The sequence below is a fragment of the Telopea speciosissima genome, chromosome 4 (assembly GCF_018873765.1).
Source record: "Telopea speciosissima isolate NSW1024214 ecotype Mountain lineage chromosome 4, Tspe_v1, whole genome shotgun sequence".
Taxonomy (NCBI): domain Eukaryota; kingdom Viridiplantae; phylum Streptophyta; class Magnoliopsida; order Proteales; family Proteaceae; genus Telopea; species Telopea speciosissima.
Window position 1 is genome coordinate 13,779,895 of NC_057919.1, and position 24,847 is coordinate 13,804,741.

At 37.4% G+C, this 24,847-nt stretch overlaps 1 protein-coding gene across 4 annotated transcripts; it reads left to right on the forward strand.

Moving 5' to 3' along the window:
* The first annotated feature begins 489 nt into the window (after positions 1–489).
* Positions 490–23,751, forward strand: LOC122659751 (nucleolar protein 6). Of its 4 annotated transcripts, none has more exons than XM_043854871.1 (26): positions 490–794; positions 895–1,056; positions 1,177–1,342; positions 1,533–1,649; positions 1,758–1,900; positions 2,014–2,173; positions 7,254–7,321; positions 7,531–7,629; positions 7,751–7,866; positions 9,730–9,904; positions 10,006–10,116; positions 10,199–10,277; positions 10,373–10,516; positions 10,791–10,904; positions 12,281–12,402; positions 12,492–12,574; positions 12,686–12,810; positions 12,959–13,079; positions 13,159–13,296; positions 20,839–20,935; positions 21,056–21,181; positions 22,747–22,839; positions 22,916–23,024; positions 23,125–23,267; positions 23,388–23,474; positions 23,568–23,751. In XM_043854871.1, exons 1-26 carry the CDS (start codon positions 636–638, stop codon positions 23,694–23,696), a joined length of 3,186 nt encoding a protein of 1,061 aa, XP_043710806.1. In that variant the 5' UTR covers positions 490–635; the 3' UTR covers positions 23,697–23,751. The 4 variants fall into 4 exon arrangements, with proteins under 4 accessions (XP_043710806.1, XP_043710807.1, XP_043710808.1 ...); XM_043854872.1 differs by having other exon boundaries at positions 22,916–23,021; XM_043854873.1 differs by having other exon boundaries at positions 1,761–1,900.
* The last annotated feature ends 1,096 nt before the right edge of the window (positions 23,752–24,847 follow it).

Here is a 24,847-nt window from a genome sequence, read left to right on the forward strand (position 1 = left end):
ACATGTGTCAACCGTTGAACCTAATGCAACAACCCCCTGCCGGAAAAAGTATTTTTGGCCGGTTGGTTGGTTTGATCGGAATGAATCGATTTGGGTTGATAATTGGCCACAATGAAATCAAACTGTTAAGCCATAAGGGTTTCAGTTAGGGTCCAGTTTGGATCGGTTTTTTTATTGGGTTGACGTAGCAGGCTCTTATGGGTCTACTACCTATTTGGTATCAGTTTTTCATATATATGCATTTAAAAAAAACTAAAATAATAAATTTTTTATCATTTTTTAATGTTATTTATTTTGATTTCAATTTTGGTTTCATAAAACCAAACCAAAATCAAGCTTACAAGGGTTCGAGTTGATTGGATTCAGTCTCAACAAATCAATTTCAGGCGGTCCAACCGGTTTGGACTGGAAATTGACACTATGCCTTCTATTTTTGGGGTTCTTTTGTGTTTTTCCCCCCGGGGGGCTTTGTTGGTTTGGAGCCGTCCAAACGGACCCTAAAAGATTCGTCTCTGTTCTTGGGCCTTTTCACTCCCTGTTATCTCCCGCCACTCTCAGTTTCAGCCCTAAAGCATCCTCAGCATCAACTTGCTTCAGCCGCAAAGCCAAACTACGAAGAACGAAAAAAGAAAGCAATGGAGAGTTCTACTGTTATCATGGACCCAATGGACTTGAAGATGACTGAGCTCCTTAAGGAGGTCCAGCTTGACTACTCTCCAACGGTGACTCGCTTCGTCGACGAAACAGTTTCCGCCATTAGAGAAGCTATCGACAAAATCCCTGAGGACGTCAAGGTCTGTACAATCATTAAATTTCCTGTTTTGAAACCCTAATTCGCGTTTTCAATTCATTATCTTCTTAAACCTACTATTGATACCTCCCAAAACTGTGCAGGTTAGTGCAGATGCAGCTCCCGGTTTTATCAGAGACATTGGTGCAGATAAATATGAGTTCACTTTCAAAAAGCCAACATTTTTCGAAATCAGTGGTAGTTATTCTACACGTTCAATCGCCAAGCCTAACGTGAATGTTGATCTCCTCATTCGCATGCCCAAGGTGCCTTCTTGTTCACTTATCTATCTCCTTACTTTATATATAACTCGTTATTTATATTGAATAAGCCGATGCCACTTACAAGAAATTAAGGTAGTTTCAAAATTTTTTTCACTGTGGCAGGAGTGTTTCCATGAGAAAGACTACCTGAATCACCGTTACCACGCCAAAAGATGCCTTTACCTCTGCATCATTAAGAATCAACTGATATCATCCTCCCAATTCCGCAAGGTTGAATGGTCGACCTTCCAAAATGAGGCACGGAAACCTGTTTTGATTGTATACCCAGGTGCATTGCTCTGTTTTGCCACTGAAATTTATTTTTATCGCATTGAATGACTGTTATGTGTTTACTCTTATGTTAACACATTGAATCAGATAGAGAACATCCTTGATGGTTTGATTTTAGCCTCTATATTGACTCTAATCATATAATTTTTCTCTTTCAAAAACTGATGACAACGGTTACGACCTGATAGTTCAGGAGCTCGTTGAACTTCCTGGGTTTTTTGTTAGGATAACTCCAACAGCAACTTCCTTGTTTAATGTTTCAAAGCTAAATTTGTCAAGGAACAATGTTCGTGCACTAAACGAAGGTAACTCTCAGGCTCAGCTTCTTTTCTTGTCAATGCGACTAAGATCTCAGAGTTGAGGGTTGAGGAATATGGTCTTCAGTTACACTATTGACACTGTTGTAATTCCAGTAGAAGGGCAGTATGTTCCGCGGGCTGCACCAAAGTATAACAACAGCATTTTGGAAGATATGTTTCTAGAGGATAATTCGGAATTTGTGACGAAAACTTTTCTTGGGTGGAAGGAATTGGGAGAGGCTTTAATTTTGCTGAAAGTATGTTTTTGGTTACCTTACTATTTGGAGAAAATTCATTTTTGTTGCAAGTAACAAGTGATGCAAATCCTTCACCCACAGTAGAGAAGTAATTTTTTCTCCTATTGATGCAGATTTGGGCTCGTCACAGAAGTACTATATACGTCCATGATTGTTTGAATGGATTCTTGATCTCTTTCATTATGTCATACCTTGCTACGGAATCTGGAGGAAATCGTATTAACAGGTCAATGAAGGCGAGGCAGATTTTTCGTGTTACATTGGACTTCATAGGTATGTTTTACATCATTATTGCCACTGCTTGCTCAACAGCAAAACACTGTGGTATGTACTGGATTTTATTTTTTTTTTTTATTTATTTTTTCCATAATTCATGTTTATTAGACTGGAAGTAAGAAAACAAAGTTGGTAACAGGAACCTGGATGGGACCCAGCACTATCTTGGAAGGGGGGGTTTTCCAATCATTTATTGATTGGAGATTAAGTGTGCTCTTCCCCCCCCCCCCCCTCCCCCTTTTTTTTTTTCTTCTCTTTAGCCTGAACATTTTCTTAACAAAATATTCTATTCCAAAGTGAGGTTTATTGTGAAACGATGGAAGATAAATGCTAGACTATGCTTGGAGCCCACATTAGGTGTTCATATATTTTAAAATGTATTTTGATGCTCTGTACACCCAAGTGGATTTAGAAAAACTGACATGGTTTTTCTTTTCTTTTCTCTTCTTCTTTAATGTAGTTGCATGATGTAGGCAGGTGAATGTAAACTAATGCTTTTTAAATCCTAGTTATTGGAGATGCATTTTAACGATATGATGATGGTAACAAATGTTGAGATGCCTTCAAAGATTGAATGGCACCTAGGATCTCAGACGGCTGTCAAGATTTGTATATTTTTAATCAAATGCTGTCGGAGTTAAATATTCAAAGTTATATTTTCTCATATATTTTGACAAATTTTTTGGGCGAAGGTATAATCAGCAATTTACCATATTTTTTTTAGCATCTCTTGTATTCATCTTTTAGTATTTTTCATAATCTTTAAGAAGAAATTTAGGGGGAGAACCTCTGAAAGAGTCAATGTATTATGTATTGATTATATGGAATGTTTAAGGAAGAAAGAAACGAAAAATGCATTACTTAATGATTGTGGATATATACCTTTGTGTGTGGAGTGGACCTTCTTGTTCTGGACATATATAATAGTGCATATCACTAGGGATTACTCTTCCTTAAACCATTATAAATATCACTAGGGTTAGGGGTTGGTGTGGGCTCTGTGGAGTTTCTAGAAACGGAAAAAGCAAAGCTAGTGCAACATTCACCTATTACTGTGGTAAATGCTGAGATACTTAAAAGCTGAGGTTCTTTTTAATGGCCTTATATGCGAAGGAGTTACACTCTTGGCTATAGTTCGAGATTTTGAATTCGACCTGGGTACAATCCAGGTCAAAACCAAAATATTTTGGATTTCAGTCGAAATTCGACTGAAATCTGATACATTTCGGTTGGCCATATTAGTGTTCAAATGGCCAATTGGCCATATTTTGGCCCGAAACTTCAGGGAAACCCTAATTAAACATCTCTAAACATATTTGAACTTTTAGACTGTAAAAAAAATCCATCCAAAATGGTAATTTGGCTTTGGACCCCAAGTTGGTACTGTACACTGTATGTTTCAGTATCTTCTCTTATATAACCTATTCTACACATAGTTAGTACTAGAAAATACCACATTCAATAAAAAACAATAAAAATATTTATTAAGAATGAAGAAACACCATTTAATAGTACACCAATGTCAAAAAGTGTCATCATAGACAATTAATAGAGATTGCCTATTTAAACGTGTTGACATATGCTTAAAGCATTAGATTGGAAAAAAGAACATCCAAAGTGGTAGTTTAGTTTTGGACCCTATGACATATAGCGGCCCTATTATCCTCTACCTGAAGATTCTCTCAAAGTCCATCACAACAACCCTAGATGTGGAAAATTTGAAATTTGAGAAAATTTTGCCAAATGATGCTTCAAATCCATGCAAATGTTGCCAAATCTTAATTCAGTACTTAAATGAAGGACTTCACAAAAAAATTGAGATTTTCTAGTAGTTCTGGATTTCTCAGGCGAAAGGGGGTGAAATCTCGAAATTACATTGGAACGAGTCGAAATGTCATGGAGTTCTTGCCGAAATGAGTCAAGTTTGCAACCCCTTTTTTTTAGGCTTCTCGAAACCAAAATATTTTGTGAAATTTTGGTCATTTTGAGTGAAATTTCGATCCATGTTCTTGGTTTTGAAGTGGAGAATGAATCTCTATTTTTGTAAATGTGTTGAATTACCACGTTCAGCTGGCTTGGTTCTTAAGGTACTTTCATAGGAAATTTAGTGTTTTCGGATGAATAAAAGATAGGGGTGTAAATGAATAGCCGAAATCCGTTTCCGTATCCATGTCCGTATTTGTTTCGCACTATCCAAATCCGTCCGAAAGCTAAACGGATGTGGATACGGATAGGCTATAGCTATCCGAAAAGCTATATTTACATGTAAACGGATAAAATATCCGATCCGTATCCGTTTAGCACCATCCAAATCTGTCCGATAGCTAATCGGATGCAGATGCGGATATAGCACTATTCGAGCCGAATCCGAGCCTAATCCGATCCGTTTACAACCCTAATAAAAGATTTGGACATCTCATAATTGTAGTGAAACATTGGGGTGGCTAATGATTTGCCTGAATTAGTTTCTGTCTTCTATGTGCCTTCTGGGCTTGGCTGAAGTAAAGGTGTTTGAAGAGATTTTAAGGGTGTGTATGACAACGTTTCTAGTCCTAGATTGGTAGAAGCCAACTAGGAGCCAGTAAACCAGGGTCTGTTATGAATAGGTGAATCGGCTAGGTCAAACATAGGGTTTTTGGTGAAATTAGGGTTAGGGTTTGATGTGACCTAGGGTTTGATGGGACCTGGGATTTGATGGTAGGGTTATGTCAAGTTCATGTAGTGGAGTCTATTAGTGATGGTTACGTTAAATTTTAGTGGTTGGAAGTGAGCTCAACTGGAATTGCAGCAATTTAGGGTTAGGGTTGGGTTTTTGAAAAGGGAACAATGGTGGAATCTAGGGTTTAGGATGCGAAATTAGGGTAGGGGTTTGGATCAAGTTCACCTTGGGGTGAGAGGGAAATTCGATCCAAATATGGTGGTATTTTGGTGGCTGGTTTGGTCTGGGCAGAATTTGGTTATGGGAATGATGTTCAAAGATGGAGGGGATGTTAGGGTTTGGTGGTTTAGAGGATTAGAAGAAGAAAGGTTAGAGTTGGGATGAATCAAACTCACTGTTGTTGCAGAATTCCCTGGCAGCAGTTTGTTTGATGGAGAAACTTGAATAAACATTGAATCTTTAGCTAGAACTTGAAGGATATCTTCAAAGAACTTGAAGGAGAGCTTCAAAAGAACCACCTGGGCTTCATACCGCAAGGTGTCGACTGGATCAAACACCAATCCCACCAACGAACCACCCAGGCTTCCCACTGCAAGGTGTTAGTCGGATCAAACACCAATCCCACCAGCCTTGATCAAACACAAGATAAAAATCTTCAATGGAGAAGAAGAGCAGCAAAAGCTTTTCATTAATATCAAAATTTGTGTCTCATGTTTGCCCCCCTTACAATCTTATATATTACACTAAATAGGAAAGGCCTAATCCAATCCTTAACCTATTAAGTAATTTAAACTGACTAGGAAACAGAAATATATTCAAAATAAAATGCTAATTTAGCCCCATTAAACACTTAAAAGAAAACTACTAAAACCACTTAAATTGAACCATTGGTTGAACCGGTTCAATTTATGAACTAAAACTACAAAATAAAACTCTGGAACTAAAACAACTAATCCAGTATGCAACCTAATTACCCATATTTTAAGCCCATAAAAGTTGCCTATTACATAGAAACCCATGGGATCAAAGGCCCAACATGTATATAACCCAACCCTAGACTTATTCCGAAGCAAAGATGCCCAGTTTGATGATAAACTTTGCATCGTTTCTGTTCCAAATTACTGTTCCTGAGTCGGAAACAGTTTTTTTTTGTGTTTTTGTTATTTTGGAGTACTTTTGTACCAACACTGGAAAAAAAGTATTTTTGCCACTACAAAACAACAGAAACACGTATGGATTGCATATTAACAAAAGTATATCTTCTGTTCTGTGGCGGTGGCGGTGGCGGTGGCGGTGGTGTGGAGGTGGTGGAGGTGGAGGTGGAGGTGGAGGTGGAGGTGGAGATGGTGGGGGTGGGGGTGGCTGCGGTGGTGGAGATGGTGATGATGATGGTGGTGGTGATTCGTGAATATCGCGTCCATCATCGTGCGCATTTTCGCTTTAAGTTTGTGTTCCAAATGTGTTCTTTTTTTACCAGGTTCAATTAAAAAAAAGTCTGGGCATCACATACATGTTCTGTTCCAAATGTGTTCCAAAAAAGCACAAAAACATCAGAAGTATTTTTTGGACGTTGCCATACAGACCCTAAGCTACCAAATATATGAGTTGGCTATTTTTGCCCCCAATTATGGTCCAAAAATCATGGGTGGTCATTGTTTGACCTTTGACCAAAAATATGTTGCTTGAGAGTGCTAAGATTACACTACATTCATAAAGCGATGGTGAGATCCCTACTGTTTGTCATTTTATGCACCCATTGGATTAGCATTCCTCGGTGATTTTCCGCTCGACTTTACAAACCAGCTCAAAAGATACAGCTATAATCCAACTCTCTAGTATTTATTTGTTTTGAATTTTAGGAACAAGAATGGGACTTTCCGGTCTTCTTTCTGATGAAGTTCAAAATGATAGTAAACTTGACCATAAGGATACTGATTACAGTCCCTGTTTTATGTTTTTGCACTTTTCTTCTTTTTAGTGCTGACAAAAGATACAGAGAAAAAGGATAAAGCTACAGGAATGAAATTCAATATCAGGCAGTACGGTTTTATGCACTTCACTTTCTTTGATTCCCCGAAGCATGTTTTTGCTGGTTTGCTCGAATGTTCGGCCTGAACTTGTTCTGCTCCATTTTTCAAAATGATTTTTACTTGACTATTTTCCCCTTGAGTGAGTATAGAATTGCAGTTGAAGCCCTGCCATCTTGAACTTATGATTTTCTGTAGTTGATTGTAATTCATATTTCATGTTTTTCTCATCTTTCCTTTCAACTGAAATTCATTAAGTTCTTCCTGTTCACTCTTTCTTTGGACTTGGGTTTTATCTTTTTGAGTTTACAATTATGATATGATTAGCATTTTATACTATTTTGTTGAGGGAGTAATGAGTTGAAAAGCTGAACTGCTTATTTCTTCACAGCCATTTCAAAGTTATGGGAGAAGGGCCTTCTGCTTCAGCCTCAAGGTCGACCCAGTATGTCTAAGGAGGTTTGTTGCTTATTTATATGATTGTATTTGGTAGAAGGGTTTAACGTTGTTTCCTCTTCTTATTTTTCTTCTTATAGTTTGCTATTGGGTCTCGGTTTGATTGTTCATTAAGTTACTGTGGTCTGCTCATTGCCTATAGAGCAGACAAGTATCTAGGAAAAATTTTCCCTATTATATTTTGATATTCATTTAGAGATTGGGAATTCCAGGAAAGAAGTCAATGTCTCCAATTATTTCCAGTAGTATTATGTGATTCGTCAGCTCATTTTAACCTGACATTCCGAGTGACAAGGAGTGGTTTCTTAGAGGTAATTTTACATCTGGGATATATTCTTATGAGGAAGATGTTGGATCTCATTGTTTTTGTTCTTTCGTTTCTGTCTTAAGCCTTGGTGCGTTGTACTAATCTGATAAAATTCAAATATTCAGCTTCGAGATGAGGCTGCTGTGACACTTAATTGCATGGATAAATGTAGAGACGGTGGATTTGAAGAGGTTTTCATGACCAAGGTCGACTTGCCTGCTAAATATGATTATTGCATAAGGTGTGTTTTCATTGTTAATATTCTGAATATTTTCAATGACATGATACCAGATATTACCGTATTAGCACTACTTTATTTATTCTCTCTATATGAGCTTTTAATTAGATTATGTTAACGTGCTTGAGCAGTGGTTTCTTCAATCAGAACAAACCCTTGTTTTTTTGATATGATGCTGGATGCCATTTTCATTATGAAGTCACTGCTGGTTCTGGTTTATTGATCTTTTAGTTGGCATATTAGCTGAAATCTGAACTTTGATTGTTTTGTTGAGTTGGAAGCTAGGGTTTGGGTCTCAGAATCAAATTTTCAAATTGTTGGGCCTGTGCTGTCAATTATATTTATTACATAAGGGAGAAGATGTATTTAGGGCTATGAAGTTTAAATTTAGTTAATGCTGATCCCGTTTAGTACTAAATAAGATTGATTTTTAAAGTGTAATTTCTTGTTGCAGACTTGCAACTTAAGTTGGCTTAAGGCTGCAAAGGCTGGGGATTTCTGAATGTATATATACAGATTTGCACAATATATGAGACCTGATGCAACCTAGGATTTCAAAACCCTGATTTAGATGCTATGAGCCCACCAAAGATAAAAACTCAAATAACATGAATTGTGGCAAACTGTAATTATATTGTAATTTTTTGACCCCTTCAGGTAAGAATACAGATTCAGAGACTAAACAGGAAATAGAATTTGAACGGAAGGACGTTTCTGGAATTTTAAAACAAGAATGGGAATGAAATAGAACAAACTCAGAAATAGAGGAGCTTTTGAGTAATTTTGTAAGAAGCTGTCCTTAATTGTAATTAACAAGACTTGCCCACCCTACCTTAGAATTGTGAATAACAAACCAGCGGTAAGCACGGACTTGAGGAAGGTGAGTTCTCCTTTGATACACCTTCTTTGGACTTGAAACTCTAGGGTTAAGGTCCTAACTCTTGGGTCTCTTGCTATTCAAGTTAGGGATTGGAGTTGTGATCTTAGTCCTAAATCCTTGCTTGGTTGAAATCGTTGGTGAGGGGGCTGAGTTGATTTCAAGAGAAACCTCTCTACCGTGTTGGCTTCTATCAGGAGGTTGAAGACAACCTGTTTGCATAATCACAAGTTAGTCCTCCCTCTTATTATTATTATTACATAAAAGTCCTTTAAACCATATTCTGTACCTGTTTAACCCATTCTTATTCTAATTATCAGAAAATCCCTCTATGAAATTTAAATGGCTGTTTTGCCCTAGAAACCTTTGTTCCTTCCTATAGGGTCCTCATTGTGCTGAGAAATTACGAAATTGACATTAAACCCTTAGCTTGAGTTATTTATCATTTTTGTGGGCCCATAGCGATCCAAATTTAAGTGTTTCAAAACTCTGGGCTGCATCACTTAACTTAGCCATTACTTATATTTTAGGATTGAATTCTCTATATGGGCAAGTAATGTTAATTTAATTGCTAATATGCTGCAGTGATATCATGCAAGTTCTACTAGAACTGCAATTATATCTGTTTATTTTAGGCTGTGCCTGACAATGGACTCATTTGACAGGTTGACCTTCATAAAGTTATTATATTTGGTTTATACAAGTTTTTGCATCATATATTTGGTTTATACAAGTTTTTTCATTCCCTTATTGCTGATCTCCCAATTTTATTTTCTTCATTTTGTATTAAGGAGGGAGACCCTAAGGTGAATTATTATTTAAATGAATCTGTGTTGAGAGCACATTGCAACATTTTCCATTTGCATTATTGCTGTGCTGTCAATTACGTGTCTGAGCTAACTGCATGTATATAAATGCTCATTGACAAGTTTGATGGCAGTATATTTTTGTTGTTAGATCTAATTAGACATCTTTGACATATTTTTTAGGTTGAATTTGAAAGGAAGAAGTGAGGTTTATGCATCTGGCTTTTGCTTGGATGATGAATGTTGGAGAATATACGAGGGCAAGGTACATTCTCTTCTAGAGCAAGGACTAAATGATAGGGCAAAAGTTATTCGTGTTACCTGGAGAAGCACTCCTCCTGACTGGACTATGGAAGAGGTATTGTATCCAAAGCTCAACTTTTAATCTTCAATTCATGGTATCATAGTATGCCTATGTTTTAGATCATCAAGTCAATTCTAATATACATGTGATTCTAGGGTTTCTCAAAGTTTGATAGTGAGCCGTTGGTTGTTGGGATACTAGTTAGTTGTTCTGAGAAGAGTTTTAGAGTTGTTGATGTTGGCCCACATGCTGAGAACAAAGAGGAGGTATTTCGCTTCTTCCTCTCCCCTTTCGAGCCCAAAGCATATTCTGAGATACATCTGCTGACAGTATCATCTTGTGCACTAGGTTCTCAAGTTCCGAAGGTTTTGGGGAGAGAAGGCAGAGCTTCGGAGATTTAAAGATGGGACTATTGCAGAAAGCATAGGTGATGCATCCACTGATTCTTTCCTTCGTCCCTGATTTCATTTCTGCATGTTTAAAGGTGAACTACTGCTGAGTCCTATTTTGCCGATTTGACAGTATGGGAGTGCGAGCAATGGGAAAGACATCTCATTATCAAAAGAATTACTGAATTTGTTCTTACTCGGCATCTTTCCCTGTCAAATGAGAATATGGTACATTTTGCAGATCAGCTTGATTTCAGTCTTCTGCATGGTGTTCGAGGTATCAAGCACATTTTCCCCTTTTCTTGCATGTCAATTGTTTTTGCCACTGGCTGGCTTGCTTTCAAAGAGATCAGTAACTGAAAGGTGCAAATGGGTTTTTAACCCCAGACCCATTCCTCGACAGTGCAGCCTCAGTTATTTTGTTTTAAAGTGAGTGATGGTTGCAAGATCAATCATTGCCTACCTGCTAATGGTTTTTGGGGTCTTTCTTTTGCTTTCATCTAAGAAACATGAATCATAAAAAAGAATGAGAAATTTGTGATTATTTTCAGATCCAATCTCAAGTTCTGGAAGTCTTCTTGCGGCATATGAAGCTCTGGCAAAGTGTTTGCGTGCTCTGGATGACATTCCTTTGAGGGTATCCAGTGTACAGCCTTTAGACTCAGGTTCTTTCTCTGAACTAGCAGAGCCATGTAAATATTGATTGAAAATATATTGCCTTTTAATGCAATTCTTGTATCATTTACCATTTATGGATTTCATCCTTGCACATCTTGTTTTATATTTTACAAAGACCATATCATTTTATTGTGCTTGATTTATGGTTTTCTTACATTTGATTTGTGTTTGTTAAGTTTGCATTCATTTAAGGCATAGAGCATGATTGAGATTCTGAAGGTTGGATAAATGATCTTCCCTAATATGTTGAAGGGGCCTTGGAAGTTCTCTGTGAAACTGGGCTATTAAACCTTGTTGATGAATTCCAGAAGTAGGTATTTAAACCTTAGCCTTTTGCATTTTTGTTGGATTTGAACTCCTTCCCTTGTGTTATTGGCAGAATTTTCTGGTGGTGGTGGAGAATGAATATTAATCAGTGCCAATTAGGGTACATAAAATAGAGGCCTGGGATAAGTGTCATGTCTTTTTGTCCACACCCTTCCATTTATAAAGTCGTGTGTAGCCAATGAGGGAAAAATTGAGTTAGGGCATTGATGTGGCGAGCAACCGGTTAGCCTGGTTTAAGTGTCGTATTGTGAATTGTGATTAGGAGTGGGAAGATGCTCCATCATTGGTTGTCAACTGATTATGTTCCTTTTCTTTTAAGAGCTAAAAATAATTGCATTCAGCATCATGGTGAAATAATTCCATATGGCATTACAATTGTCTTAATGCTCCCAGTTTTATCTTTCTTCATCTTTTCAGTAATAAAATCCCATTTGTGATTTGATTTCTTTTTTGGTAAATTTATATGTGGGTTCAACTTTCTCCTGTTTCATACAAGTATAGAGGGGAACTTGGATCAATCCATTTCCTTGTGCTTATAAAAATTTTTCCGTTTCGATAATTAAATGGTCTTCACCTGCTTGGGATCTCAGAGAAATTTGAAGGCTCAGAGGATTTCAGAAAACAATCGTATGTCTAGATGCTGTGCAAATACAGTGTGGATTGATCCCACTACTCCCTTGCCCTTTATTTCAGTTTGTAGTTTGTCTTGAAAACTTATTTTCTTCTAATTACTTTTGGCAGGCATGAAACTGTCTTATCATGACTAAATGCTTTGTAACATGGCTCCCATTATATTTCAATGAAATGTAGGGCAAATCTTGGTTGATTGAAAATTGTGATTCTCAGGATCCCTGTGTTTGTATGTGATGACATTTGACATCCAAATCACTCAGAAGTTTTCTTTCTTGCAATTATTTACTAAACTTGTGGTATTTGGTTTGATTAGACTTGTAAATGCTCTTAATGCAAGTTCACTTATTTAGTAATTTTTCTCCTGATGTTTAACAAACTTCCATATCTTTATTGATTCAAACAGCCTTCAGGTTCACATGTGTCTTCCCTCCTGAACCGCATCCCCTGGCAAATGAAAGGGTTGTTGCCAAAAAATTACCCAAGCTCACTTCAACTTGTATTCAACCACTGGAAGTAATGATTCAGGCAAGAATCTGGTGGCTTTATATGATTTTCTGGTGCAGTAGTCTATTACTATTGAGTCTGAAGGCTGCCCTTTTCTTTTTGGGTTTTAGTTGGAGGGTTCAGGGAACTGGCCAATGGATGATGTAGCAATTGAGAAGACTAAATCTGCTTTCCTCCTGAAAATTGGAGAAAGGTGAGCCAGCTAGAGATTCTTCATATCACAGAACTACTTTGTTAAAGTTGTGCATCCGACTAACACTAGAGTTCTTCTTGACTTGTCAATCTGATGATATTTCTTCTGCAGTCTCCAGAGCAAATGGGATATGACTTGTATTGCTACTGAGGATGAGCTGGATGTCCTAACGTCTGGATATGCATTTCGTCTTAGAATCTTGCATGAAAGAGGCCTGAGCTTGTTGAGAAATCAAGGTGAGGAATTTTAGGCTCCTATTCAACATCTATCTGTGTTGCCATGTAATGGCTTATAGGGCCATTGCCCTACACTATCAATTACTCTTTTCAAATTTAATCTCAAAGTTTGAATTCCTTACTAATTGCACCCCATAATATTTTCCAGTTGGAAATGATAAAATGAAGCATGTCTCTTCTATGGACAAGGAACTTTTTATACACGGTCAGCATTCTAGCATGATAAATGGTTTACAAGGTCGTTACCCTACATATGGGCCAGTTGTGCGGTAAGGATCTGATTTTTATCCTACAATGTCTGTTATGTTGAACCTTAATGTTACTTATTTTATTTGGTTCTATGCGAAGGCTTGCAAAACGATGGGTTGCTTCACATCTATTTTCTGCGGTCCTAGCAGCAGAGGCAATTGAATTATTGGTTGCTTACCTCTTTTTGAAGCCTTTGCCATTTAATGCTCCTTCTTCACGGTTAACTGGATTTTTAAGGTTCTGTTCCTCATTCCTATCCCTTTTTTTTTTGCCCCCTTTTAACCACTAACGGAATTAAACTTCTCATTACTATCACTTTTGCAATTCATTATAGTAAATCATTGCATTGTTTTTATGTGTGTGGAAATTAAAGCTGATTGTGCTTCTTGGTTCATTTGTAGTTTCCCTGGGTTTCATTTCAACCCAAACATGCATCTATTGTTTTAGGAGACAAAATATTGGGTTGGTCATTTATTGCAACTTTGCTGGTGCTGGACTGAGTAACCTATTGTGAAATTGAGACATTTTTTTTGCGGGTCAGCTACCATTCCTTCTGATCCAAAATAAAAAAAAGAAGCAACCATTCGTGTGGGAATGGGTCTGCACTGCAAATAACATGCGTAAATTGAACAGACACCACACTATTCTAGTCAAAATGTCAAATAAGAGGCAAAATTCGGAGATTTCTGAATGATCGATATATGCAGGAACTCAATGTGATTCAAATACAATCAAATTACAAGGTCTAGGAGGTGGGTTTGAAAAAAGGTTTATTTTACTAACTTGGTGCCTGGCCCATGAAAACACCCAGCCCAGAGAGTACACTTGGCTAATTAGGTGGTATACCATAGGGGGGGGGGTTAGGTAGGATGAACCTTAGGTTCAGGCTGAAGTGCTGAACACCTCCCTTACAAGATCCCAAGCAAACCCTAATAAAAAGGTCAACAGAAGTCAACCTTCTCAGATGAAGGTCAAACGCTGACAATTGCTCAAAAATAAATAGGATAGGTGATCTTCAGAATACAGTAGCAATCCAATGGTTGGATTAAGAGTAATTAGAAAATAAGCAAATCTGAAACTGAAAATTCAGCAAATAAGAGATTTCCAATTAATCAAAATCAGAGAGTTGGATCACCCTAATATTCAGGTCGAATCTCACTCCAGGCTGGTCATATCAAACCCCAAAATATAAATTAGACTGAAGGGTCAGATTTAAAGTAATCGAAGAAACTTCAGTTCAGAAACAGAAAATAAGCTGAAACAGGATATTTTTAATGGCAGCAGATCAGATGTTCTGATCAGCTTGAATCTCTGGTCAAAGAGTTCTCTAAGGGGGTCCTTTGAAACCCTAAAAGATGGAAAGGATCCGCTGGACAGATTACCTGATTCAGCAGGTCTCGAGATGAGCAATAAAATCCCTAAAACAGGGCACCTGCCAGGTGCAACTTGGGGTGTCTATGCTGTAAAGTAAACCTTACTTCTAGCAGCATATATTCGGCAAAAACAACATAAGATACCTTTCCAAGTCAAACGAAATCCAAACCCAGCAAGCACATAAAGAATAGGTGATAACAGTACTGACTTGAGATGGAGAAAACAGAGTATAGAAGAAAATAAAATAACTATGGCTTCCCACCAAGAACAAGGAACAGAATCTCACTGCCCTCCAAGGATCTCCCACCCTCTACTGAATCACACTGCACTCCATTGAAGCAAAGCTCAATTTTATCATTCATGAAATCGTCTGTAAGCCTTGGCTCTTTACAAGCGATTTATAAAAACTAAAGCATAATCCTTATCTGATCAGGAAAGTAAAATTCTATTGCTAAACAACATAAATAAGAAGCATAATAATAAAAGGAAATCTTCTCAGCAAGATGAGGGAATTCAAAGCCTATTAAACAACTTTAAATAAAAAAGAACTAACTAACTAAGCTTAATCCCGTATGCCTACCTTCTACCCATATTTTAGGCCCATTAAAGTGTCCCTTTACAATAAAAACACATGTGATCAAAGGCCCAACATATACATGCCCCAACCCAAAGCTTATTTCTAACAAAATAAGCCCTTTAGGTAACTTATCTGCATCACCATATAGGTGACACCCATCCTTACAGTGGCAACGACTCAACACTATTCTTTTTTAAGTCATCACGCGGAAAGTAATTAGTTTTGATGGTTTGGAACTTGTGGGGGGCTGAATGCAAGGGGATTAAATCACACAATTAGGCTCACTCATATTGATATGGCCTTATTGTAGATTCAGGACAAGGATTTGAACTTGGTTGATCTCTATGCATAGACCCTCAAAATAGGTTTTCAATCTAGCAGGTAAACTGTACTGTCAACCTACTATTGGACTCAAAAGTCAAAACTATCAAACCATGGTTGGAAATAGGGTTTTCATGCCAAGTGCTAACTAAAAAAATAATCAGTCTTTTCAAGTTGGTTGATCTTTGTGCATGTGCCTGCTGTTCTATGAGCTGACTAAATGGCAGCACCTCCGAAGAACAATGTGAAACATAATTGGGCATGTATCTGCTCGGGTTGATTCATCCATGAGGTCTATGGCTTCAATAACAAGCAACCAAGAATGCCTTGGAGAAAAGTCCAGCAAACGAGAAGAACCATGAGTATGATAGTTTGCACTTCAAGAGCTTTTTTTTTTTGGGGGGGGGGGGGGTGTTGGGTTACTGCGGCTACAAGCCTACAACCAACACAATGGAAAAGGATGAGAGTAGCTGCAACTATTAACCCACAAAGGAGGCTGATCAATTCCTTAATCAGTTTTTGTTAATAACCAGAAAATTTTATTACCAAGGAAGAGACATGCTACAAAACGAATAAAAAACAAATAGGGTAAAACAACAAAACCAACATCGCAAGCCAAACAGATCAGGTGAACAGCCACAGGGAAGAAAAGGAGGGGTTAATTATGAATTTTTTTCCAGTCAGGTCATGGGATTTTTTTTTTCCAGTCCTTGTTTTGTTTGTTTTTTCTGACCTGGAGTGCTAGAATCATGAGGTGTTTGATTGGAGTTAGTTTTCAGTTCATGCTCTGTTTTAAGAGTCCTAGCATGATTAGGAGTTAGGACAACTTCTTATCGCTTGTGACAGGTCTGGTTTGTGGTTTGAGTTATTCTCAGCTGTGATTGGTATGCTTAGTTAGAATTCGAGTTAGTTTGAGGCCTATGACTGTCTTTAAATAGTTGAAAGAGCAGTTTTCTGGTGAATTTTGCTGAGAGTTTGCAGTGAGCTTTAGAGGATTCTCAAGTGGCTTTTGGTGGGCTCGAAGGGATCCTTCACAGGTGGTTCCTGTTTCCCTCTCTCCTATTTTCTGTTCATTTCTTCTTCAAAATCAGGTCTCTCTACTCTTCCCGAACAAGCAGTGCCCCTGTTTTCGAATAACTATCTGAAAACTTCAATTGCTCATATCTCTTCATGTAGTTGTCCGATTGATCTGAAATTTAATACCTGAACTTATTTGTTTAGTTCTATTGATTGCCAGTTATTTTACTGAATTTTGAAGCCCAAATAATTAGATTTCATATCACTGCTCTGTTTTCCTAGTGCCACTAGGACTGCCTCTGCACACCAGATGTCGGAGATCTTTTACCAGCAGACAGCCCTCACTTAGAGGACCACTCAACCTGAGTTTCAGGTCAATCAGATGAGTCCCCTTTGAGCTATTAAGCTTCTCCTCTCTTAATTCTGGACTTTTCTGGGTAAGCTATTTTTCAATATTCTGTTCGTCGGGCAGTTCTTATCCCCTGAGTCCTTTGCTTGGGCTTAAGAGGGCAGATTTGTCATCACCAGGCCTACACAATATAGGACTGCTTCTTGGGGGCAGTTTTCCATAATAATATTGGAATTTACAAAGGGGGAGTGGCAGGACCGTAAACAACAAAAACTTAAAAAACTCTATAACTCCATTGCAAGAAATAATGGCAGTTCAGTAATTATATTGGAGTTTACAAATGGGGAGTGGCAGGACCATAAATAGCCAGAACTTAAAAAACTCTTTGGTAGTAACAAAGAGGAGGACACAATAGCGATTTGAATTATAGATTGAGGATAGATTTGGAATGAAGTTAAAAAAGGGTATGGAGTAATAAAGTAGAGGGAGCAGTAATTTTGAAACAAGGGACAAAAACTATAGATAACGAATTAAGGAAAGGGGGGGGGGGGGAACAAGAATCGTCTTCAACCTCCCGCAAGGGAACCAGTTGTGGAAAATTAGGAGCTCTTCAGATGAGAGAATTCCCTCTAGAAGACACCCATTGAAGTGGGATTTTAGGAGAAGGATTCTACTTTGTTAGAGTGTGTGTATCGGTTGGAGGTCCATGGGGGTCCATTGACCTCTACCGTGGGATGGTTTTTTTATCTAGTTTTTATCCAAGTAGGTTTCAATTTCCTAGTATAGTTAGATTAGACTTTACTTACCTATTGCTACTATGTTTTGCTTTATTAATATAAATTCAGTGGGCGGGCAATAGATTGATTGATCTATCACACATCCCTTTCTTCTCCCATCTCTATCGAATTCTCCTCTTCTTCCTCTCCTCTCATTTTCTCTGTATTTTGATTTCTTAAGTTCTGAATCCATTACATACTTTAATACGCCACTGAATGCAGGCCATAGCAGCTCCATCGATCAACAACTGACATAGATTTAAATCACTGAACGTATAGCTGGCGGTACCTCCAGGTTCAGACCTGAAACTCAACTCAAATCTCTCAATAATGGAGGACTTAGGAACTGAAACTGGAGGGCTTGAGTCACCTATACCCAAGCCACTTCCACTCCAAATTTAAAAATGGAACAATATGACACAAGGGAGATCAAGTTGCTGAAATTAGTACTGCCAATGGGACAAAACTTGGACTTGCGTTTTGATTTGAAGCTCCCATGTTCAGCAAGGTTATGGAATAGGGTTTTGCAATCAAGATCGCCCAGGGCAGAGCTACCTACGACTCAAATCTCAGATTGAAAGGAAAAGGGAGAGAGGGATCTACACAAGCTTTAGCAGGCTGCTGTTAACGCCAGGACAAAAAGGGGTAGAATGAAGAAGAAGTTGAAGAAAGGAGAAGAAAAGGATGAAAAGGAAGGCCAGGGCTTCAGGGAAGGAGGGGAAGAGAGTGGGGGAGAGGACGATAGCTAAGCTGCCCTAAGCCGCGCAGGCTACTACCAAACAACTCAATATTCCATTCATCAAATCTACCCAATGAATTGGTTTACAAGCATATTTATAAAAATGAAATTGAAAGTTTCCTAATTGTAGTCTAATGCTGAAATAGAAATCTAACTCTATCACCTAATTATTGAACCTAAATCTAAATCTATAATGGAATCAAACTCTAAAACTAAAAATGGAATGGAACTCTAGTCTAAGTGAAAGACTACAAGATAAATTCAAATGGGTAAATTAATAAACTACTAATATCCTACTAGGCCCAAATCCCAATTCAGGCATGGTTCTCGATCGGAACTCTCAAACAGGTTCGGTCCGGTACAAAGAACTGCTCCTGCATTAGATGGTTCAACTATAGCACACTCATAGGATTTTTGATATAATTGATTGATCTTCTATTTTTAGAATTATGGCATGCTTCTTAGAGTAGTTTTTCGGTAGATGGTCAATAAGCAAGATGGGAACTTGGGAAGAGCTTCCAAAATAGACTGTTTGCCACTCATTATTGGTTTATTGATGAATATATATCCTTCTTTCTTCCGCAATATTAACCTCATTAGAAGCCTTAGAAAGTGTGGAATTCTTCCCTATCCCCAACATAAAATTCACATAATGCCTATATTTAACCTACATTTTCATTGTTGAAAACAATAGCTTCTGTTATATAGAAACTGGAAATATGGCCATAAATGAGGATTTATCCTGGATTGAGTAGCCAATTTCCTTTTCCATTCTGATGTATGCAAAGAAACATAATAGGCGGTGTATTGGACAATTCTTCTCCCACTTTTGACCAATCCCCATTTGTCTCCTATTTTCCTTGTCTAGTTTTCTTTTTGTTTTGTGATTTCTAGCTAACCCGAATGCATGGTACAAGATCTCGGCGAGATCTTGAAAAGACTCGGTTTCGTGAAGTCTCGAGACGAGACGGTAGGTGATATAGGATTTGTGCAAAATCTCGGTATCTTGCCGAGATCTCGTGGTATATCTCGACCTCGATTCGACTCGATCAAAAACCAAGCTATAAAAAGGCACCCTCTGGGCGAGATTTCAACGTCAACTCGATATCTCGCCTCTGTCTCTCATCTCTCGCTCTGCTATGAAGGAAAATTACTTGGAGGTGAGGGTTTTGGTGCTTTTTTTTTTTGTCAAATCTCCCCTCAAATGAAGATTAAAGCTTCAACATCAAGAGAGGGTTTTGGTGCTTTTTTTCATAGATTCATGATCAATACTTGCTTGTTGATTATGTAGTTTTTATATGTGATACAATGTCCACCGACACTCATTTCATTACTAGCTACTCTCAAATATTAGGACCTGTTACACCCTTACACTTGTATTTGTTTAATTTATGTCTCTTTCCAAGTTTCTAACAATTATTAACAAACCGTCAAACCATCACCATTTATGATTATGAATTTGATGCACTAATGCTTAAATGGTTTATGGTTTGATGTTTCTTAATTCCTAATGCTTAATTAAGTTGTTTTACACCTCTACTTTAATTATGTGTTCTAAACATAGTACTAAAACTCGTTTCGTCTCAGTCGAGATTTCGAGAATTTCGAGTATCTCGGTCGAGTCAAAACGAAATGCAACATCGAATTGAAAAATGCAATATTTCGAATTTTTCGAAAATTTCGGTCATCTCGTTTCGGAAATTTCGGAAATCTCGGTCATTTTTGGCATTTTACACCCATAGAAAAAATACCATATTTCGACGAAATTTCGGTATCTCGGAAATTTCGGTCTGACCGAAACACCAAAACAAAACGAGTTTTAGTACTATGGTTCTAAATATTGTGTGGAATAGCTTAGGGTAGAGCTCACCTACGCCATAGACTACCGACCTAAGGTCCCAAAGTCAAAGTACCATTTTTGGGTTTGAATTTGTAAAAATTAATGTTTCCATTGTGTTTAGCTAAATAGGGTGGGTGTCAAGTTTTAGGACCTATCTTGGCCATATGGTCAACGAAACCCACCACCGAGTCAAGACGGGAAAAAATACACCAACTCTCCGAGATCTCGGCAGAACTCGGTATCGTGGCCTGGCAAAACTGAGACCTAAAACCTTTCCCGAATGGTTCTTAACTATCATTGGGAGGTTCCAGTATCTTCTGGACAATTAGCCATTTCCTGTCAACAAAATAGCAACTATAGGTTGCTTAGAATATGGGTCCACTCACACTCGCTGATCTGGTGTGTGATGCTGACCAGTGTACCTCAGCTTTCTACAGGTTTCATGTGTTAGGAATAGGTGGGGGAATAGCAAGTTTTTCTGATCCATTTTTCACAAGTTTTAATTCATTTACATACCAATGGACCCAATGGACCTTATGTAATTGATAAAATGCTCCTTCCTTTTTAACTATAAATTGGGTTAGACAATTTCATTTTCACCAAAAAAAAAAAATAATAATAAATTGGGTTAGGCAGAAGCATACCTTTTGGCTTATTTTTGCATCAATAATAGCTTATTAGCTTCTTCTGTGCCTTATATTGGAAGATATTTGTAAGTTACAACTCATTTAGCTCTTGCTTAATTAGGCTGCCTCAAGTCTTAACAGATATCAATTTGATGGACAGGTTCTTGCGGTTGCTATCAGACTATGACTGGACCTTTTCTCCTTTGGTTGTGGACATAAACTGTGATATGTCATTGAAAGATGAAAAAGAGATTAGTGTATGCATTAATATGCATGTTTATTCATACAAAATTTTATGAGTTTCTGCTTCTTAAATAACAAATGGTGATGGTTTAATTCAACGATACAGCCACTCATTACGTATTTTAATGGCACAGGAAAACTTCATGTTAAGCAGAAAATCTTATGAAAAAAAAGCTGAAAATTTGGAACCAGCGATGTTTTTGGCTACAGCATATGACAAGGCATCTGAAGCTTGGACCAAATGCTCACCCAACACATTTGTAAGTAGTATCCCATCTTGAATTTTTTATGCTGAACAAAAAATTACCCCAGGCTTTGCACTGAATGGAGTGGGCTCCCCCCTCTTCTTTTCTTCTTTCCTTTAGTTGGAGTATTTGGCCTGTAGGGCCAACATGAGGTCTTGTTAGGCATGAAAATTATCAGTTGACAGGATCCAATGATTAGTGTATGGTTTGTTATTATTATTAGGCAAATATTGTTGTCACGAAGGTCTTATCTTTTCCAAATGTCACTAAGCATCTATTCTGCCATGTAGACCAATGATATGTCCATTCCAACCATTGGATAGAGAGGACATGGTCTAGATTAGCCACGTGTCAAATTCAATCAAATACCACCTTTTTCTATTGGCACACATGCTGTGCATGTCCATGATGTACCAGTACTCTAGACATTACTGTGCACTTTCCTAACTTTGAGTGGGAACAAATGGTTTAGATTTAAAAAAACGTAAAAATGGATGGCTCAAATTTGTTTTGTGATTTTTGGAAACATCAGCTTCAATTGTTACATGAATAACTACCCTTATTATTATTGGATTGAAAAAAAAAATATTGATTTAAACAAAAAGACAATTACAACGTGAAAACTGCTTCCATCAGCCAAGGAGGAAGGAACCGACCAACAAAATTCCAAATCAAATAATGGACCAAGCAATGAAGCATTTCTATGGGCCACAGATACAGCATGTCTTTGAGCAACCAAAACTCAACAGGAAAAAAATTTAATAGAGAATGTATATCAGAAAATAAATTTATCAGCCTCCAATTGGGTTCCACATTTCTTTGACCTTCAAGATGCAGTCAAGTCCATTTTTAGATATGATCTTCTGGATCAAGTTCAAATGTACCAGTTCGTAGGAGTGGTCTATATATTTAGACCCTTATTTGTAAGAATCCTTTCCATTCTGATATATCCCTGCATAAAACTCACATTCATCGATTTCTAGGTGGGAAATATTCCTTAAAAATGCATTTTGGGAAAAATTGTCTTCTCAATTAGATTGCTACAAAGTCATCTACTAAAATTGTGTGAACTGTGAACGTAACTATGAACTCCTGTTAAAAGCTTGGTCAACTGTTGCTGAACAAACTAACCATTGGGGCTATAAAATTGTTGTTTTAGATGCAGATCAAGGCTTTAAATTGGTACTAAACGCAGTCTTCAATAAATAAGTTATATCTTGGCCTGGTCTTTGTTTGGGGAGAACTTGAAATATGGAATGTAAAGTAACTTTACATTGCTTTTAGCAAACATTTCTATCGTTTTCTTTTTATTTTTTAAATAAGATTTGAAGTAAAACACAGAGCAATTTATTGTTCAAAGACAATGAATTGTGGAAGGCAGATTTGATCAGAAACATACCTTTATCACGACAAAGAAATCTTTTGTTGTAAGAAGTTTGCTGGCTTTCGTGAAACCATTGAGTGCATCTAGTTGATTGAATAATTCTTGTAGTAATTCTGAGTGGAGATTTTATTTGTTTTCAAGAAGTTCACAGTTTATTGCAAACATAACTGGCATTTGGATCTTGTTGATGTTGAAGGAACTTAAAAGGATGATGGCCTATGCTAGAAGCAGTGCACACTTCTTGACAAACCTTGTCCTGCATGATCAGATTAATTCTCATAGATGGGAGGTAATTTTGACCCCTTTTTCAAAGTCCTTTTTGAAATTTATTTACACCTTATTCATCCTTTGATTTTGTTCTGCAGTGTCTGTTCCGAACCCCTTTGAACAACTACAATGCCATTATTCTTCTCCAGAGGGATAGGCTGCCTTATCCACAACGTCTCCTTTTCCCGTCTGATATGGAACAAGGTGGTCTTTTCACCATTGATATATTTGTTTATCTACTTGGCACTAACAGTGCCATTCCATGCTTTTTGGTTTTACTGGCTCATGATGTGCATATGTTGTGCAGGGAGATGTGTGGCTCAAGGGAATGCAAGCAAGCATTTCCATCCCTACATGTTACCAGGAGACATGCATCAAAGTTTAGTGGAAATGAAAAACAAGTTGATGGTGAACTTTGATCCGGTGAGGTGCTTTGTGGAGGACATGAAGGTATATCTCTCTCTCTCTCTCTCTTTTTTTTTTTTTTTTGGTGGACCTTTTATTGGGCCACTGCACTTATCTGGGATGCTGATTTCCCTGTCTAATAGTTGCATGTTTTCTATTTTATAGAGAGAATTCTCTGATTCATTAAAGGTGTGGTATGATTCTCTTGGAGGTGATGCTATTGGCCTAACCTGGGAGAGACAATGTTCAAAGGTAGCCAAATGTGTACCCCTTTAACATAGTGGGAAAACTTTCTATTTTCTATTCAGAGCATTAGCAATTTTCCTTATCTATTTGTTTTCGCAGAAACGGGGTCGAGAAGAAGTGGAACCCGAAGAACAAGATCCAGTTGACATGTTGAAAGATGTCGGCAAGGTGGGGAAAGGGTTTGTAAGAAGAGTCTATTATCTCAAGGCTCCTAAGTTAAGGAGCTAAATGGGAAAGAAAAGCTCAGAATTTAAAAATCCATCTTCAAGTGTAATTCGTTTATTTAAAATTTTGTTTTAGTTTATTGGATCCTCCCCCTCTCTCTGTGTGGGAGGGGGAATGTGTTTGAGTTGTACCAATTTGTGGGATTAGATTAAGATTGTAGCAGAAATTCATCAGTAAACTTTGAGGGTTGTTTTCACATGAACGATGTACCTTTTCCTTAAATTTGTGTACAGCCATCTCAATTTTGGAATTTCCCTTTCAACTCAAGTGCAAATAGTTCCAATTAAAATTTTGCAGGAGGATAATCAGCCCTGTTGAAGAGAATGATGCACCTGAAAGCATGTACGGGACCGGTGCATAAGGTTCTGTTTGTAAATTTTATATAAGGAAAATTTTTTAGGGTTGATCATACAATTTTTGGATATTTTTTCAGTAACTTGTATGTAAATTTTTCCTCATAAAATTTCCAATATCTTAAGAAAACCCTTTGTTGCCTTGATGATTCATGTATGACCTGTGTACGTGGGTTTCATACATTTATGGTTCTCACGACAATATGACTAAGAGATACATAATTTCGAATTTGTTATAATGATATTTTTGTATATTATTTTCAATTATTTTATCATGTAAATAATGGCAAGCAAGCAATGGAAAATCTTACAATGACATTTTACATCATATTTTACCTCTTATATAACAACAGTTATTTTTTTTTACATGTAAATTTTACCTCTAATTTTTTTTTCATATAAAAAGACAATTTTTCTGTAGATATAGACCTTTTCTTTTAGACCTTAGGCAAACGGTTCTCTGTTCTATATAGATGAGAAAATCTTACCTAATTTGCTTAGTTGTACTACATGAGAAAGTTATTTGGTCATTCTGACCTTTCAATACTAGAAAATATACTTGATTGGCAATGTGTTAAATTTCGTATTCAATCCAATCGTTCATCATTCTTCGTATGGCCATGCACCTTTTGTATTTTTCAGTCATCCATGCATTGGCATACTCTTATATTTTGCCACTTGGCTAACCCCATTTGGGCTGAAACTTGATTCATCATCCAGGGAACTTGGTGGCTACCTATCCATGTCACATCTGTAGAAAACTAGAACCTAAAGCGATGTCATCTGTAAAAATCTAGAACC

Coding starts and splice junctions, on each gene's coding strand:
- LOC122659751 (XM_043854871.1), top strand. CDS start 636: ATGGAGAGTTCTACTGTTATCATGGACCCAATGGACTTGAAGATGACT. Junction 7,630..7,750: donor CAAGGAGTGGTTTCTTAGAG/GTAATTTTACAT, acceptor TCAAATATTCAG/CTTCGAGATGAGGCTGCTGT. Junction 10,278..10,372: donor GACTATTGCAGAAAGCATAG/GTGATGCATCCA, acceptor CCGATTTGACAG/TATGGGAGTGCGAGCAATGG.